At 40.0% G+C, this 19,363-nt stretch overlaps 1 protein-coding gene across 14 annotated transcripts in view; it reads right to left on the bottom strand.

The window, feature by feature from the left end:
* The window catches only part of LPP (LIM domain containing preferred translocation partner in lipoma), a 701,187-nt gene that overhangs the window by 20,419 nt on the left and 661,405 nt on the right, over positions 1–19,363 (bottom strand). For all 14 annotated transcript variants that reach the window (XM_067738384.1, XM_067738387.1, XM_067738383.1 and 11 more), the window contains one exon: positions 2,083–2,261. In XM_067738384.1, coding sequence (XP_067594485.1) covers positions 2,083–2,261 — 179 coding nt within the window. The remainder of the gene's footprint in view (positions 1–2,082; positions 2,262–19,363) is intronic.

Raw genomic sequence — 19,363 nt, 5'->3', positions numbered from 1 at the left:
AAGCACAGTAATTGCCACATAGAGGGCTCTTCATAGATGTGGTTGAACAGAATTGAAATACATCTCCCAAAAGCTCACAAATGGGAGATCTGTTCAGAATGACCAGGAATCTGCAGAAGGCAGCTACGTTCCCCTCTCTGCAGTCCACTCTTCTTAGCCATGCAATGTCCATGGCTGACACGGCTAATGGGTTGGACTTGTAGCTGCTTTTTATTCCAGTCCTTTCAAGACTCAGAAACGGAGTTCTGTAAAATGTATCTTTTATTCTTCTTTGGGAAATAGAGAAAAGATCAAAAAGCTTCTCCCCCTGCATACCTGCCAATCATGCAGACAACATGATTTTTAATAATTTGTATTTTAACTGGCCACTGAATTAGCGGTGATGGGAAGCATTGGGGGTTTCAGATTCGTTTTCCCTTTCAGTTGCTCAAGTCTGCCTTCCTGGAGTGTTCAGACCCACACACATGTCACCAGTCACAAGTCTCTAATTATGCTCCCCACTCCTAGAAATGAAAGATAAATGGCATAGATATAAACTTACATTCGTCAGAATTGATTTCCTGTTTTAATTGAGGGGTGTAACATATCAGTCTTTTTCAGCAACAGAAACATGTGTGCTCTGATTATATCTATCAGTCTTTCTTGGATTAGGGTAAGTCTAAGAAAGGAGAGAAACAGTGACAGAAATACCCTCCCCAATGGTATCTTTTCACTTCCCTTAAATAGACGCAGGTTTTTTTTTTTTCATGTGTAATTAGAAGCTAAAAATATCAATAACGTGAAGTACAATTTATGCTGTGACTGCCCTTTCAAAGTGAGCCCTTTCTTGTCTAATTCAGGTCGAGAATTCCTGCCTCTGGGGTTTTGTTTTGTTTTTTCAATTTATTCAGCGTCACATCTTTCAGTGAGGCTTTCACTTTCCCTGCTACTTGAAAAGTGGTCAGGAAATTCTTTTTTTTAAAATATGAATCTCAGGTCCCCAAACTGTTTGTGGCAAGTACCTCCCAGTTGCCGACAATCAACAAAGCGGTGAAAATTAACCCACAAGACTGCACATCTGGGGGCCATAGAACAGATACCCCAACTGGTGAGCCGTATGAGCTTCATCTCTCTGAGAGCCTCAGACGGTTCTTAAAGCCACTGCGCAGCAAACACGAGCCAGAAACCTCCGTGTCTGCCATTTACAAACCACATCTATAGCTGTCGTGTGGTTCCTAGAAATATGCGACAAATGTGATCAACCAATTAACCAACCAACAAACTGGCCAAATAAGAATAAGCCAAATGCAAAGCTATACAATTGTCATGAAAACTCCAGCTATAATAAAGAGGGACCGACAAATTAGAGAAGTGAGGAGGTGGTGACATAATTTTCCAGGCCCATCTGTTAAGCGGTCTTGACCTTAAGATTCTACTTTTTAATCGTCATCGAAAGATTAGGAAATATCCTGAGGAAGAGAAGACCTGGGTGGGGGTAGAGCTTAGCAGAGGGTGTGAATATGCTGATAATGGCACAAAATAGCCTCCAAATATGTGAGAGGCTGCATTAGCAAGAGGGGTTGAACTGTTCCCTGTGCCAGTCCCTCCCATAACCTCCTATATGCAGAGTGGCCAAGACGTAGAGGTCAGCTCTAGAGAGAACCCTAGGCTGTCTCAGATGGGAAGCTTTAAGACAGGGTCTGGTCTAATGACCAAACTGAAGAGCTCAGAGAAATTGGGCAATTTGTCCACTGTCACATATCTTGTTCATGTTTAGGCCAGGGAGAGCTACACCAGGATGCTGCCTCTTTCCAGGACACATGTTCTGCGGCTAAGTCAACTTCCTCATAATTAGAGCTACACAAAGATGTGATGGATAAGCCCCAGGGAAGTCTTGAAGCAGAGGCCAGGCTGGAGGACCACATGGAGTACCTAATATCAATTCCTGCATTGGAGGAGGGGATAAATAACCTCTTTTTAACGTCCCACCCAATCCAGAGATCCTATAGCTCGGAGAGAGAGGAGTGTTAAGCCCGGATACAGGCAGTAAGAATAGACCCCAAGAGGACACCTAGGCTGCAGGAGGGAGAGCAGGTTGCCTACTTGTGGAAGTCTTCAATGCAGTGGATGAGGCCACCAGCGTCCACGGTGAACGGGATCCCATCCAGGCTGCGGTGGCACATCACGCAGGTAAAGCAGTGAGGATGATAGGCCTTCCCAGTGGCTCGGAGGATCCGCTCCATGATGGGCTTGGAGCACACGCTGCACTGCTCCAGGGTATTCTGAGGAGGAAAAGAAAAATGCCAACGTTAGGCTAAGACGTGAAGAGCTCCATTTATGTAGTAACTTACAGCATGGCAAGCACTGTTACAGAACACATGGGCTCATGTGCTTATCACAGTATTTGGAGGAAGGCAGAGTATATATCTTCATTACAGAGAGAACGAAACACAGATGGATCAAGCGGCTTTTCTAAGGTCATGCAGGTTCTGGGTGGCAAATCTAGGATTTAGAACTCATGTTGTCTGACTTCTACTCGTGTTCCTTTCCAATGCAGCAGGGGTAATAGCAAACTTTTCTGTAAAGGCCCATGTAGTAAATACTTCTAGCTTTGTTAGAGCAACTCAATTTTGCTGTAGTGGCAGGAAGGCAGCCATAGACAGTGTGTAAGTAAATGGGCATGACTGTGTTTCAATAAAACTTTATTTACAAAAGCAGGCTGGATTTGGCCACGGCGATAGTTTCTTGACCCCTGAACTACATAGTCCAGGTTCTCCACTGGAAGAATACTTCGCTATTACTTCTAAAACTTGATTAGTCATCAAAATCCTAGTGGGGTCACCAAGGATCTTAACATTTTAGAGTGGTCTTTCTGATGACCCAGACTTGTAGAGAGCATGCTGGTTGCAGAACCCAATCAGAGCTCAGCATAATCAATGAGGCTTTGGATCATTTAAAGCCTTGATTCAAACACCATTCCCACGCTTAGTGTTGTGAACTCTTGATGGAAATGTTGAACCTAGAAGGGTTCCAGTTTTGAGAAATTAATTAAGAAAGTCAATTTATTTGGCTTTAAAAATATGCTCAGCTTTAAAAATAAATCCCCCCCCCCTTTAAAAGGGATACCATTTATTGAGTCAGGACTCAGAAAGATTGATACAATTAGCTGTTAACTTTCTATCCTTGCCTAGAATACCATGCTCTCTTACCAACAGCCATGTTTCACATGTAATACGCTATATTCCAACTGAGAAGTCTGGACTGACTCAATGAGTCTACGATTTAGAATAAACCTGGGATGGGGATCTGATTAGAATCATGCAGAACTCAAAGGGATGTGGAAATCAAGGAGTAATTTCCCTCTCACCACTAGAACCTTTAAATGGGCATGAGGCAAGGCGTGCCTATAGGTAGATAACTAGTGTGATGATGACAACTACAGCAACAGTTCCTGACTGGCTTCTTGTTTCCATCTCTCTTCCTGTAACACTTGCCCATCCTCACAGTGACTTCCAGTTTCCTTTCTAAAACACAGATGTGACCAAGCAGCTTTCTTGCTAGAAAAACTTATATGACTCCACAATGTGAAAATAGCTCGTTCCTTACCTGACATGCAAACTCCCTTTTGAGGCTCAGATTCCCCTGACGTCTCAGACTGCTCACTTCTGTTCAAACCTATGAGAAACTTCCATATTTCTGTGCATTGGCTAATGCCTAGAAGGAATCACAATTTGCTATTTTGACCTTTCAAGGTACGGGTCAGAAGGCGGTAAAGCCTTCCTCAATGCCTTCAGTTGGAATAAATTGCTTCTTTCTCTCCCCTTCCTGAGCACTTAATTCATGCTGCTTAAAGCACTTACAGTGTTCACTGTATTGAAATTATTTGCACATATGTCTATTTCCTCTACTATACTGCAATTCTTTAAGGGCAGGGACTATGCCTTAAGAATGTATTTCTCTGTCCCATGCTTCACCCAGTATACTACCTGGAATAAAAAGAAACTCAGGATGAATGTGTGCGAAAAGAATGAAGGAAGGAATATTGTTTACATCGCACTTTGGCATCACAGTGCTGGCCCGATTCCCCTAACTCTGGAATCCAGAGGACAGTAAATCCGTCACCGTACTCTCCTCCAAGCTGCGGTTGCTGGAGGTTCTGAAATTGCTTAGTATGCCTCTGGTCACAGTCTAAACTCATGGAAACTATTAACCTATTTTCCCCCCATTTTGAAGTGGTGAAATTAAAATAGCAGAAGAACATAAGATGAGAGTGGAGATGACGATGGTCTCCACAATGAAGGCCCTGGTTCTTTTCTACCCTGGTGATCTGAGCTAATGTGGCTGGAAACTGTCTTCCCAGGGTTTGTGTTTTGCTCTTCTGTGGGTTCTAACTTTTTTTTTTTTTTTGTAAAGCCAACCCTGTAATGGAGTTGAACAAACGAGAAAATGCTTGACCAGAAAATATTTTTGTTTGCATTGAGGCTTGACTGCAAGATTCAAGCCCATTTACTCAAAACCAGCAGCAGCATAGAAGGTAGAGTCAGTTTCTAAGGAAAGACTTTATGGTCCATGTTTAAAGAACGGGTAATCTGAACATTTCTGCTACAAAGGAAGAACAGTGTAAAATATACCTAAAGTGAGACTATTGTAAAATGCCCCTAAATCAGAAAATAAAGGCTCCAAGAATGCATCTGACTAGAAGCTTGGACTAGCAAATGGTTGAGGAGGACGTGTGAATCCTCTTCAGCCCGTCCTCTTTATTTCTCCTTTCAGTCTTCAACTGGCACACTACGACTCTTAGACATATCTGCTCCTAAAGAAAGGATAAAGACTCTTAAAATGTCTGGGAGGAGGGCTCTGGGAGTTCCTCTAGTCCAGGCCTCTGGTTTCCCAGGTGAGAAAACAGACCTGGAAGACTGATACAGCTGGGACCTGAGTCATGGAGATGATTAGGGACAGAGGAGGGGTTGGTACCCCCGTTTCCTGCCTCCCAATAATTCAGATAGGTATCTGATGAATTCATTATTTAGCCATAGAGAGACAAAGTTGCTAGATGAAGAATATGAATCGTCCCTCTGGATTTGTCAACATCTACCTTAGGTAAATGATTTCTTCTCTCTAGACCTTGGTTTTCTCACCTGTAAAACAATGATTAATTCCAACTCTGCAATTTTGTTACTCCGTGATATATCAGTATTAACAGAAACAGGTAAAGGTCAATGTTTCCATTACTAGAGATATACTAAAAACAACTGGACAACCCTTCATCTGAGGCTTGAAACGAGGTGTTAGAAATCTGGACTATCTAAACTTTACTGTACCTTACCACTTGGAATTCCAGAAATTGCTAGGGTAGAATTTTAAGCACGATAGAGAAAGATCTCTGTGTCTTTTTATAGAAGGTTATTTTAAAGCCGGACTAAAAGATACACTCTTTATATAAACATGAGGCTTTTCTGAAGCAGGTTAAAATGAAACGGTTAATAAATAAAATAGTATTTAAGGAAATAGAAAAAGAAATAACAAGTCTTCAAGCAAACAAGTGGAAGAAGGGTGTCTCTAAGTACATCTACTCAAATTACATCTTGTATGTGAAGTAGGGGTGCCAAGTTTGACAGACGGGAATTAGGAAGGAAGAGGACACTCCAGCATAAGAACCTTCCAAATCAGTAGAGTGTTTAATGGCCTGGCTCTGAACCCATCTCTACTGGGACCCCACCCGTGGAGCCCACCTTCCAGCTGCCACACTGAGCTCTCTGCCACATCTTTAATAAGCTGTATTCTTTTACAAACCCAGACTACCTCACATCCTTCTTTGTCTAGAGAAGACCTACTCATTCTTCGAAGTTAAGCTCAAACATTACCTCTTCTGCAAAACCTTTCGTAATTCTTCCTTTGTTATACTCCAAGCAAAATAAGTCACTTCTTCCACTCCCATAGGATTGTATGATGCTTCTATGACACCGAATATTATAATGTCCTTGATTTAAAGGTTTATGTCAACCTCCGTGACCAAACAGTGGCACCCTGCTCTCCCCGTGTGGAGCTATGGTCATAGGTTGAGTTTGCTAGGAATCAGATTCTGAAACAGAGTTTTGCACTAAAGAAGTTATTGAAGAGTGGCTTTGAGCTCATGCCTGTGGGTGAGAACAGGAAGCATCTGGATAGAGGGAGGAATTGAACTATGATTCAGTTATAACAAAGGCTTCTGATGGTTTCACGGAGAACTCTGGAGTTAGGATGGCTCTGCAGAATTGTCTTTCCTTGAAGCTAGGGGGTAGGGCTTTTATATCCCTACATCTGCCAGCCAATGGATACGGGCTGCTTGCAAGGAAGAAGAGAGGGACTCAGCTGTGAACCGTCAGTCCCAGCCAGTGGGGGAGTGAGAGCCTCAGTCCTGAAGGGGGTCTGGGCAGTGCAATACAGCATCCACAACAGTAAGCATCCTTGCCCAGGACCTCCATGGTCCATGACACACATTAGGCAACAAGTAACCAGGTGTGAAACACCTTCTAGATTAAGCTGAATGAAGAGTCTAGATTTTACGCTTTTTAAAAATCCTAGGCCCTGTTTGGAGATTTTAAGAATTTTTTGAAAATGTTTTAAGCAGTTACTTCAATGAGAGTGTGGTTAACAAGAGAAGATGTTAAGAGTAGCAGAAAAACCAAGAAATTATTTAACTGCTAAAAGGCACAGCTTATAAACTTTTCTGAAATGACGGCAATACAATTGTGATTAAAAACAAAAAGTTAAGTGAAAGTAAAAATAAAATCACCACCAAATCTTGTACACAAAACCCCCCAATGCAACTGTTTTTAAATTAGAGATACAATCTGGTTGTATCTTTTCTATCCTTGGATATTGTATAAATAACTTCTCTAATTCACAGTCAGAAGAGCTGGAAGAATCATCTGAATCTACATGAAGCATACAGGTAACATAAGCATTGACTACTAGTTAGATGATGGAGAAAATAATATTTCTAAAATTTATATATTACTTAGGTGTGTGTGTGGTCGCTGTTGAAGATTTTAAATCAAGAGACATAAATACTTGAAGATTTGGAAGACTATAAAGTATTGACATTTAGAAATGTTAAAATTTTCATTTCATAAAATTAAAATGTGATCTTATATTCAGTCTTTATTGTTTTTTTTTTTTTTTTTTTTTTTTTTTTTAGGTACCAAAGCAATACTGGAACAGAAAAGACTCTTGGAACGATTAAGGGTGACATCTCATGTTCTACATACAGTTTTGGTCTTGTTGAGCTAAGAATAAAAAGAAAAAAAAAAAAAGGAGAGTTAGAAAATATGAGACTTTTAAAAGTCTTTAGAGATTATTCTGGTCTAGAAGTTTTCAACTTCCCTCACTTGCCTCCCTCTTCCATAATCCTTTGTTCAGGGAAACAGTTTATCAAAGAAGCATATCCAAAAGAGTCCAAAATCACTTCTGGATAAAGAACAGGAAAGGATGGAGCCTATGGGGAATCCATATAGTACAGTTTAAAACCCATCCGTCTGGTCCAACTACCAGATTCAAGAAACTAAGGTGCAGAGAGGGAAAACTACTAGTGGAAGATTTGGAATTAGAGTATAGGTCTAATTCTCCATCCATTGGATAACCCCACTGCTATATCACAGTATACCTATTCCATATTTCAGTAGACATACATACTCCACATTACAAATATAAGGCTGACGACCGGCAAGCTACATGCATATAAATAAAGAGAGGAAACACGTTGAGATCTTAAGATAGTTCGTCTACTGTCAATTTCATTGGCTCCCACGGGGTAAGACAGAAAATTCATTGTTGGATCCCTAGCATCTACAACAGTATCCTTGCATAAAATTGATGCTCCACAAATATAGGTTTCATCACGAATAAACTCTGGATACTTGACATAAAATAAAATTATTCTATTTAATCCTGGAAAACAAGTCTCTAGTGCAAAGCTTCTCAACCGGCAGGCTAAGACACAGTGTGCCTCAAATGGGCCCCAGGTATACCGTATTTGGGAGGGTCAGAAGGGGCCAGGGATTCCATAGGCCCTGAGCAGTCACCTTGGGCCAAGCGAAGCCTCATCTACTCACGCCAGTGTGCTGAATGAATGCCATCACTTTCCACATGAATCGTGATGTGAAAAAAGTTGGGAAGCACAGCCTAAGTGTAGGTGTTCCCAACAGAATAGCAACACGGTACAGTAAGAAGAGAACAGGGCTATGACTCAGCAAGCTCCGTTGAAATGCCACTGACATTATTTAAACTCAAATAATTGTATTACCTACTTTAATTCTGGAATACAAACTTATTCTTGATTCTGGTAATCAAGGCTTCCCAGGTAATGACAGTACTTCTGGGTTTCCTTCACAAATGAAGACATCATTTTATCTTGGTAGTTTTCCTAATAAGCCTGCAGTACAAAACTGCCCAACAGCTCTGCCTCCCAGGGAGGCACGCATTACTTATTGAAAGTTTTTTGTGCACTTTCCAAGTGTCCTTTGCCTATATCTATATCTTAATCTAGATCTATACTGTATTTATATCTAGTATGTGTTTCAAAACAGACTGAAAATAACAGTCCGAAAATAACAATGGTAAGCCTAGTGATATCCCATCCCTATGACTGTGATTTTCCAATTAGAATAAAAATTCCTACTCTGTAGATGAGAATTCTCATTTTTCAAAACAGGAAAAATTTTGAGTCAATTTATCAAATGCTATCCATTTGATAAATACATCAAGATGTATTTTCTTTTGATGTCATTACCGCCACACACAAAATGACAGCTATGAAACATGTAACTGAAAATTCAGTAAAAGGACTTCAACATTCTTATTTTTGTCACTTCTGTTACTCTTTTTGAGCACAACTCTTTGCATCTAACGCCTGTGTTACCTCAGCTTTCTCATAAATACCCTTTAAAACACTTTTCACACGATTTTCTGATAAGCAGAGCTGCCTCTCCACATAATTTAACATTGCAGGAAGCCTAAAGAGTGGGACAAAACATTTAACATCCTGGCAGGTACGGCTGAAGAGAGAACAGACGGACACCATGCCTGCCCTCAGAGGTTCCCACCATGGTAGGAGAGGTAGACACTTCTGTAAATAACTGACTAGAGGCGAAGGGCACACCAAATTGCTGTTATAGAGGAATGAGTAATGTGTGATGGGAACACAGAGAAGAGAGTAATTACTTATGAATGGTGAGGGAGCAGGCAATGTGGTGGTGATGTACGATTCTGGGAATCTATTCTAAGTGGGATTTGAGTTGGCTCTTGAAAAAAAAACCCACATTATAACACTTTTTGGAATTAATGTTGTGTTATAACAAAAGTCTTCATTATATAAGTCCCAGATATGCCTACACTGAGACAAAATTCATTTCACAGGAAGAATATTGTAACAAAATCAGTGTATTGGGCAGCATTGGTAAAAGGGAACTCAACATTGCTAGAGACGTGTGTCTTGGTGTTAAACTAACTCAAACAAAACATGTGTGACTATTAACACAGAATTTAGGGAAAACAATTCTTATAAGATTTTCTGTTTATATTTGAACTAAATAAACTGGATTTAAAATTAAGAAATGTGTCTTAAAACCACAAGGGAAAAAAACCCACAGAAAGGACACAAACATCAAGACAATTAGATCATTTTATTCAATTTTTCCATGAGCCACAAATCACATTCTTCACCAAGTAAATAATGCCCTCCTGTTTATTCTGAAGCACTTAGGTTGGGCTTACAATCTGAGCTTTAGCGAATTAAAAAAAGAATCTCCATTAAAGGACATTTAGTTTGTCTATACCTTCAGGCCCAGAGAGGTGCGATTTTACCTTAAAAAGTGTAGCCCTTGTGGAACGCTAGTTCGTTCCAAACAAAAACAGTTATCTTGAACGTCTCCTAACCCTTGAGAAAAATGATGGGGGAGCTGGGACTTGACAAGCGTGTCAGACCTTTATGCCAGGAGCAAAATTAAAAGATCACAGCACTCTACTGAGATCATTGTGAGAGGGGAAAAAAAGAGTAGAATTCCTTTCCTTCCAAGCTAAGTCAGATCATAGATTTCCCTTTACAACATCATTAAGGTACAGTCTGTTGGGACTTGTTAACTCAGGAACCAGAGAAGAGTCTGTTATGTGAGGTAAGAGAATTACTGGTAGATTTAAGAGACCTGGGTTTGAAATCTAGGCAATTTTCTTGACCTCTTCGATCTTTTGTTTCCTCATCTAGTATAGGAGAATGAAAATATTTACACGGCAGTGTTGTAAGGACTAGATGAGATCACATATATGAAAACAAGTACACAGTGCCTGGCTGTATAATAAATGTTAGTTTTGTGTAATTCTTACAAATTCTAGGAGAGTAGAACATAGATTGAATTAATTTGACATTCCTTGATCATTTAATTATTATACGTAAGTACTACATTTCCAATTTTTGTTTCATCATCAAATTTCTTATATTTTACATCTCTACTTAAAGAAATGGATTATTGAAGGAACTCTGTGCATGATACTCTGGGACAACTGGATTACATAATAACATAAAATGGGCTCCTGGATTCCTAAAAGGTTCCCCCCTACTTCCATGAGAATTTTGTGGAAAAGCTGTTCTTCCTTTTATGTAAAATTATTATACCTCAAACCCTTAAATACCTTAGTTCTTCATAAAAGTAATTTACATCATTTTATACTCTCAAAACAAAAACTGACACTTTGCTTTGGTAGTTTTTAAAGTTTAGTAACTGTACACAACCAGGACCTCATTTGATCTCCACAACAGTCAGTAGAATGGTAGCATTCTTACCCCTGTTATATTCCATGTGCCTATAAATGTGGCTGGATTTGAAACCCTATGTCTTTTAAGTCCAAAGGCAAAGCTGTTCATTCTTCTACTTCACACTGTTCTCCAAGTAACAGATTTTTCCTATCTCTTGCTATCTGGTTCCCTTTCATGGCAATTACATTGAATGGAGATATTAACCTTTAGCAAACTGCTGTGCTATATAGCCTTTCACAAATACACAGTTTGCTTGAACTTGAAAAAAATTATTAAAATCATCTTGCCCAACTCTCTCACCTTATATACTAGGACACTGCGTTCAGGAAAGTTGATCACCTAATGTTGTAAACTAGTGAAAGAGCTGAGCACTGTATAGAAACCAAGGTTTCTACCCAATGACCTTGGCTTCTATGTAGTACTCTTTCCAAACCCCATACTAAATCCTTTCTGGAGTACCAAAACTTCTCTTTGGTGTTCCGGCCCTTGTTAACAATAAGAATATGACAACTCTTGTTGGTTAGTTATTGACAATTATTTACACGACCAATGGAAAATCATTAGGTGGAGTATATTACATTATTTGGGTTTTTGTCACTGTCAAAACAAGGCTGTCTCACACTGATAAGTATAGAGGTTCTCTGGCCAGTAACTCAGAGGGGCTAATCCTAAACTCAGCGTCATGGCATGATGTATTAGGTCCAGCTTTTATAATGCCTGCTATTTGCAACTTGTAAACAGAGGTTATTAATAGACATTCAGACCAGTTTCACTGAGGCAGACACTTTGCAGAGCAGCTAGAATATCACGGCATCTTGAACAAAATTCCATAATCTGAGTGTCAATTTTGTCATTCATAGAATGAGATATAATTATCCTGTCCTGTCTACCTCCCGGAATTGTGATAATTAAATGAGATGAGAAATGTAAGATGCACTCTTTAAGAATGTAAAGAGATGTACAAATATTGTCATAAAGTGCTTTTCTCTGGGTAAAATTACTGTTCCACGTGAGAACAGAACCTAATTATTAGTTCTTCAGTTTCTGACTAATCAACTGAGAGGTTACTTTGTATTACTCTTATCACTGGAGAGAAGAAAATATGATCTGTACACACAGACATCCACAATACTATGTATATTGAGTTTGAGAAAATACAGTGTGTTTTTTTCCTTTCATTTTTGTTGTTTTGTTTTCAACAGATATTTTTCTTATTATAATTTTACATACCTGGAACACCTAATAAGTGATGGACCAGTTACATAACAGGCACTTAGGATGTACGCAGAGAAGCCTCATGGAACAACATGTAGTTTACTGCAGATACACTTGGCAGGATCCCTAACTAAACCCCTGATACCTGTGCCTGTGAGGCACCATCTTAATCACCCTCAATCATGTTCTCTTCAATTTAGAGTAGACAGGAGGTCCTGATGGGGAAAATGACTTATCTTTGGGTCCTGATACTAAGCCCAGCACTATTTGAAACTGGAATTGTTGAAACAGATGTTTATGGAAATCCCGCATGGTCCAGTGACAAAGAGAAATGACCCTAAGCTAAGGGCTGTGCTCTAGTCTTGCAAAGCCCAGCCAGTGGCCGGGAGGCATGTGCAAAGCATTTGCTTCTCTGGGCCTAAACTCCTTCACCTCTAAAATAAGAGACTTAAGTTAACAGACCTCTTGGTCCCTCGAAACTCCATGATTGCTTTGAGGCTGAACAAAACTTTCAATAGGGCAGGGCTCATTGTCTTGTCCACTGCTTCACCCCCAATTCACTGAAAAATGACTGGCACACAGAAGGAACAGAATAAACATTTTATTAAGTCAGTAACTGAGTGATTGGGAATGAATACTCCCAAGAGTCATCCAATAGCACTTATTCCCATAGACAGACCTGAAATTCCATCACCATTCTCAGATGGCCTTCCGTCACCACACTATGTAAGCAGTCCCCTCTCCTGAGCCAGACTCTAGCTCATGACCCTGTTACTTTCTTCACAGTCCTTATTACTATCTGATATCACCTCCTGGATTTAGTTGCCGACATACTTAGTGCTTACCTCCCCATCAGCCTGAGACACGACTGCATCCACAGCCTTTGGAGCAGTACTTAACACCTAACAGGCACTTAATAAGTATTTGTTGAACGAAAAAAGTAAATGACATTTAACTACCTAAGGTCTCTTCCAATTCCTGGGTTTTTTGGTTCTACCTCAGCAAGAGTTATGTTTCTCAGAAAAATCTGTGCTACAAACTTCGCTAAGAATGTAAATGACCTGAAGTTAATCACACAACACAGTAGGTAGGACAACACTCTTTTAACTTATTGTATTTGTCTACCATGGGTAACTGATCCATCCAGGGGCAAAATCTAAAACTGGGGTTTCAGTGATGATGTTTTCAGCCCCATGTATACATAGCAATGACTGCCTGCCTGTGCATTTCACATCCGAATTAAATCTATTGTGAATGATCCATTAGAATCAAGACCTGCAAGCAGAGACTAGAAGTGTTCCCAATACCATTCTGCTCACGTGTCGGTTCCCTTCAGAACTGCCTGAAACTCAGCTCTGCCAAGATGTTTATCTTCTACCTGGCTTTATGAATTGCAATTACTTCCTAAACTATAACAAGCCATAAGTGGTCTGGGCCAAACAACTAGGGTCACAGAAGGTCTCTCCTTGTACTTCTGGGGATGACAGAAAAGCTTGTTTGAACCAAACTTGATCCTCTTTCAAAAGAAAGAAAACTTTTAAGCCTTTAACTCCTGGGAGTGGCAAAGAGAACAGCCAGAGGGCCATGAACTAACTTCCATTCTCTAGAGATCAGTCTAACAGATTTGGCAATGACTTGGCTTCTGGTGAAAACAAGCCCTTCTAATTAGACTTCTGCTGGTGGAAGACAAAAGACAGCATCATCACTTAGAAAGCCCATGACGACATGGCAACATCATTGCTGCGACTGTGTAGTTTCCTTCGGAGCAGAGCACTGTCAATGTATATGTCAAACACTGGGCTCCGGCCCCTAGTCACGACCTTCTGAAGAGTACAAAGTGCAGCCGGTGAAGTGATTTCCTTTCCTTCGACTGTATCTTGGCTGTAATATTTTCTGACCCGAGAAATAAAATAATTCCATGTTTTGGTTCCTCTCTCTACCCTCACCGTGCCGAAAGTGGTTTACATTAAGTAGGTAAGAAAGGCAGAAACAACGAATATAGGGTTTTCCATTCTGTAACTACTGAAGAACAAAGGGGACAGAAAATACAGATGTTTTCTCTTTGCTGCTACAGAAGGGTGGTGGACTAACTCTTTCAGTGTCCCTGGAATGCAAATTTTCTTTCACAGTTTAGCAGTCTTTTTTGGATTTCAGCACAGTGAACTAACACTTTCCTGTATTCCAAGACCTCCAGAGAACCAGATGGATGAGAGGAATTGGGGAAAAAAAGAACCCACGCTACTTGAAAAAGGTATGAATTTCTCACTCTGCATCTAGCCAAGAGCTCTGAAAATTAGAAGAGTGAAATCACTTTGGGTTTGTTCAAATGCATGCCATCCTAGAGTTGTTTGTGGTGGGGTAAAAAAAAAAAAAAAATCTAAAATGATTTGATGGTTTAGAGTCTGCGTTCAGTTTAAACTAGGAAGCAAACTTTAACAGAGATGATATGTTTACTATCAAAGGCAGGAAAGAATGTGGATGGAGATTACACAAGAGCATCATCCAATATGCCTGTGCTCTAAAGCCAGTCACTACTCCCCAGTGCCGAACTTTTCAACTTAACTCTCAAGGCCCTTCAGGATATTGTCTTCCCTTCCCTTTCCAGGCACCTACCCCACCGTTCCGCCAATACAGTCTTTAACCTGTCAATGCAAACTTTTTAACACTTCACACGCCTTGTTCTTGCATGATTTTACATCCACGGTTGTCTCTGCCTTGAACATTTCTTAACAAGTCAGATGGCTCAGATTTTATGACCCAGGGCATGTGAATGCAACCTCCCTTACTAATCACTTCCTTACTCTTCTGTCCTTTCACGGCACGGTTCATACCTTCATTAGAGCACAGACCCTGTGTAGAGTGTCATCTGTCTATATGCTATGACACAGTGTACTTTCCGAAGATGGGACATCAACACATATCTCATCCCATATACTCCTCTTCTAGTGTGATCCTGACAGTCCATCAGGGAGAGATGGATGCTTGGAGGACATCTGTAACTGCCTGGCCAATGGAATGCGGCAGAAGTGATGCTGTATGACTCCCAGTGCTACTCATAAAACGAGAGATGGTTTTCTTTTGAGACACATACCTTTGAAGCCCTGAGTTGTCATGTTAGAAGCTGAGCTACCCTGAAGCTGCCATGCTGAAGAGACTACACGCAGATAGAGGGAGATGCCTGAAGAACCCCAGCTGTTCTAGAACAGGTACTCAAGTATTCCCAGGCTGGGCACCAGACATATAGGTGAAGAAGTCTTTGGGAGAACTCAGATCCAGGAATCTCATGAGGGACCCCAAGCCAGAATTGCTCAGTTGAGATGCTATCAAATGCCTGACCCACCAAACGTGAGAGATAATAAATGTTGATTGTTCTCTTCAGCTACTAAGTTTCGGAGTAGTTAGGCATGTAGCCATAGTAACTGTACAAAAGCACAGTTTCCATATTTGATTACGAGCTCTTCCAATATAACAATTAAAAATGTATGTTTCTACCATGAAAGAGGGTGAATGAAATATGGAAGAGATTGTTTGTTGAAGAAATACTTGAATGAATAAATATTAACTTTTGGACATGGCCACATAAGTTAATATCCTGTAACTTGATGAGGCCAGTTAGGTTTATTCAGCTAAGGCATTCTGAGTAACAATAATGCCCAAACCATATAAATGTAAAATAGACCTTCCTCTTCGATACGGGGGGATAATGTGTTTTTCAAATTTGGAAAGCTATTGTTTATTCCCAGTAATAGCCTGAGAATAAACTGGTACAGAACTATATGTATAGAGATCTTTTTCTTCAAAAGCTTCCAGTACTATTCTTAACATCTCTACATGTGAAAAGACAACTTTCTCTTAGCGTTGGCATCAGTTAATAAAGACAAATTACATAGTTAATTGTACTGTCAAAAAAATTAAGGGGCTACGACTTCACATACAACATGGAGTAACATAAAAGTGAGAAGGACCTTAGGGACCATCTGTCCCAGTCAATCTGTCTGATCCATAAATCCCCTCTGTAACATCCTCAGTCAATCAACACTTGTCCAGTCCCTGGGACTGCTTGTGCCATGTCCAGTCCCAGCAGACTGTCTCAGAAGGTGTCCATTCTACCAGTAGGTCTAATTGTTAGAATATTCTTTACTATATCAATTTAAATACCTGTCACCTCATTAGCCCTATTTCCACCCTCTCAGGACAAGTCTGTTGCTTTTTCTATATAACAGCCCTAAAGAATACTAAAAAAAGTTGTCCCTCCCCTTAGCCTTCTCTTTATTGGGATAAATACCTGGATTCCTTCAACAATTACTTATGGGACATGATTTCTTTCATCTTATCCTCTTGACCATCCTCTTCTGCGCCAGTTCCCTTCAATGTGTGGGCCCCAGGAATAAACACATCACTCTAGGAACTACTGTTTCCCCTCTTCTACACGCTCCTCTTTATATGAGTGCTGCTGAAGGTGCATCTACTTTGCTGTGGTCTTATTTATTATTATTGATCTTGGGGTCAAACTGTCTCCCTTACAAGTCTTTTTTTTTTCCTTTTTTTGACATGAATGTCTGTCAAATTAAATGATCCTCATATGTACTTGGAGAGTTAATTTTTAAAGCTAAGAATAAGATTTGGCTTTTGTCTCTCTTATATTTTACCTTGTTGGATCTGGGTTACTGTTCCAGATAACAAAAAATTTTAGTAATGTTAATGATCATATTTTACATATTTTCCTCCCATCTTTTACCTCAAACCAGTAAGTTCAAGTTAGGTATATTTCAAGAGCTAAAATTTTGCTACTATTAAAAGATGTTTGACAGCAAACTCAGTATCAACTTCCCTCTTCCTGCATCCCATGAGGCACCAAGTTCTACTACTGTGCCTACTAAATATGTAAATTCATCAATTATTCTCCTTCTCTACCATATTATTCCATCATCTCTCACCTAGGTATAATCACAGTAGCCTCCTAATTGGCCTCTCAGCCTCCCCGTTTCTGTCTACTCCAATCTGCCACCATGTTGATTTGTTTACAACACAACAGCATGGACTCATCAGACAGCTTTAAAAACTAAAGATTCCCGGACCACTCCCAGACCTATTTCATCGTTATCTCTGGGGTCGGGGCTCAGACATCCATAACTTTTAAAAAGTTCTATGATTGTGCCAGAGCTTCCCGATCTTTGAAGATTGTCTGAAATGTGAGTTTTTATAAAGCAAAAAAGAACTGATGATGCATCTAAACAAATTTATTGTGGGTATCTGGAGAAGAGTTTTGTCAAGGATTTAGATTCCTTTCAACGACCTCCTAGGAAACTGAGGTGGCCCCAGAGGAAACCCAAGGAAGCGAGGAGAAAAGAGATGGGAACTAACGTTTGCAGCACTAGATACCTACTTCCTTACTAAGCACTGGACTAGGCCTTTTCATGAGTATTATCCCGTTTAATTCTTAAAACAATGCCACTGATAAAATACTATCATTATTTTAGAGGAGAAAAAACTCGTTTATATTTTTAATCCATATGCACCTGAAGTCACAAATTGGAACACAGGAATTAAATGTGCGTCTGCCTGACTCCTAGGGATTAATAAATACAAAAGGCCTAGGGATTAATAAATACAAAAATATCTTAAGCAAAGGAGAAACACTGCATGTTGTATGGACAAATACAATGATCATACATTTCAAAGTGGTCTATAGGCTTCAATTAAAGATCACATCTCTGTGAGAAAAATCTAGAGTCAGGAAACAGAATACTAGTCCTGGAAATGTCCCGAATTTGCCATGGTATGCCTTGATAGTTGTTCTATAGCTGCTCTTCCCATCTTTCTTTAGAACCTCCAAATTTTAGCTAGGTACACAGCTGTCCTGAATAAATATGACATTTTTCAGCCTTCCCTGCAGGTAAGTTTGGCTAGGGACTTGAATATGGAACGGAAGTGTCCTCAGAGGGAAGGGGTCTGGTCTCAGTCCATTGGGATGCAGGAGCTGCCTTCTTGGCCCCCTCAGTAGGAGCCACAAGCTGAGTATGGCTGAGGAAACCAGCAGGAGACTGGGTCCTTGCCTACCACTGTCCTGGATCTCTACTTCCTTCCATAGAGAGAAATCAACACTGTTTTCTGTCACTCCAGCTGAACCTAATTCTACCGAATACACTTGCTTTGTGATGTCCAGTCATCCCTCTTCTTTGTGTTTCAGTTTTCTCATTTATGTTAGAAAAAAGTTGGACTAGATGACACTTAAGGTCTATATCACATTCTCTATGACTGAATGACATGCCCTATAGAAAAGATTCCAAATTGAAATCAGGCTCTCGAAGAGATATCTGCACTTCCACGTGCACCGCACTATTCACAACAGACCATGTATGGAAACAATCCAAGTGTCTCCTGACAGACAAATGGATAAAGAAAATGTGGCATACACACACACTGGAATATTATGCAGCCTTAAAAAAGAAGGAAATCCTTCTATTCACAACAATATGGATAAACCTGCAGGACATTATACTAAGTGAAATTAATCAGTCACAGAAGGACCAATACTGCATGATTCCACTTACACAAGGTATCTAAAATAGTCAAATCACGGAAGCAGAGAATACAATAGGGGTTGCCAGAAGCTGGGAAGAAAGGGAAACAGGAAGTGCTTATTGAATGGGTCTAAAGTTTCAGTTTTGCTAGTAAATTCTAGAGATCTGCTCTACAACATAAATGCCTATAGTTAATAATATGGTGTTGTGCACTTTGAAATTTGTTAGGAGGTCAGATCCCATGTTAAATGTTCTAACCACGAAAAACAAAGCAAAAGCAAAGCAAAACAAAAGGGACACAAGGAAACTCTGGATGTTGTTGGATATATCTATTATCTTGATTGTGGGGATGGTATCATGGGTGTCTGCACTGTCCAAACATCAAATTATACATTAAATATGTGCAGTTCTTTATATATCAATTATACTTCACAAAGCTGTTAATGGAAAGAAAGTCCTAATGTTCTAAAAAAAATTCTTACCTCCAGCAGCTTGACACCTGAACTGCTAGTGATTGGCCCTTCAAAATCCATAAGAGGGCTATGTCAGTATCAGTGGAAGCTACCGGAAGAGAGGAATCCACCCCAGTGCAGAATGCCAGTATAAACAGTTATCAAGCAATTGCCTATCGCTGGATATTCTAATGACAGTCCACTCAGCTCAGCCCACCTGGAAACTCACAAGACTTGAGGCTTTAATAATACCCACAGGTCTCAATCTAGAGTTTGTATCACCCCATGGTGGAGACATGCATAATAATTAGACAAGATTATTCATCATAAATGATTAACTGTAATCAAGGCCTGTAGACTCTCATGGGATGGAGAATAACATTTTATGATTTGTGATCATAAAT

This window comes from Pseudorca crassidens, chromosome 5, assembly GCF_039906515.1.
Source record: "Pseudorca crassidens isolate mPseCra1 chromosome 5, mPseCra1.hap1, whole genome shotgun sequence".
Classification (NCBI taxonomy): Eukaryota; Metazoa; Chordata; class Mammalia; order Artiodactyla; family Delphinidae; genus Pseudorca; species Pseudorca crassidens.
The sequence above is the reverse complement of the archived record's forward strand: the minus strand, read 5'-3'. Positions and strand labels throughout refer to the sequence as shown.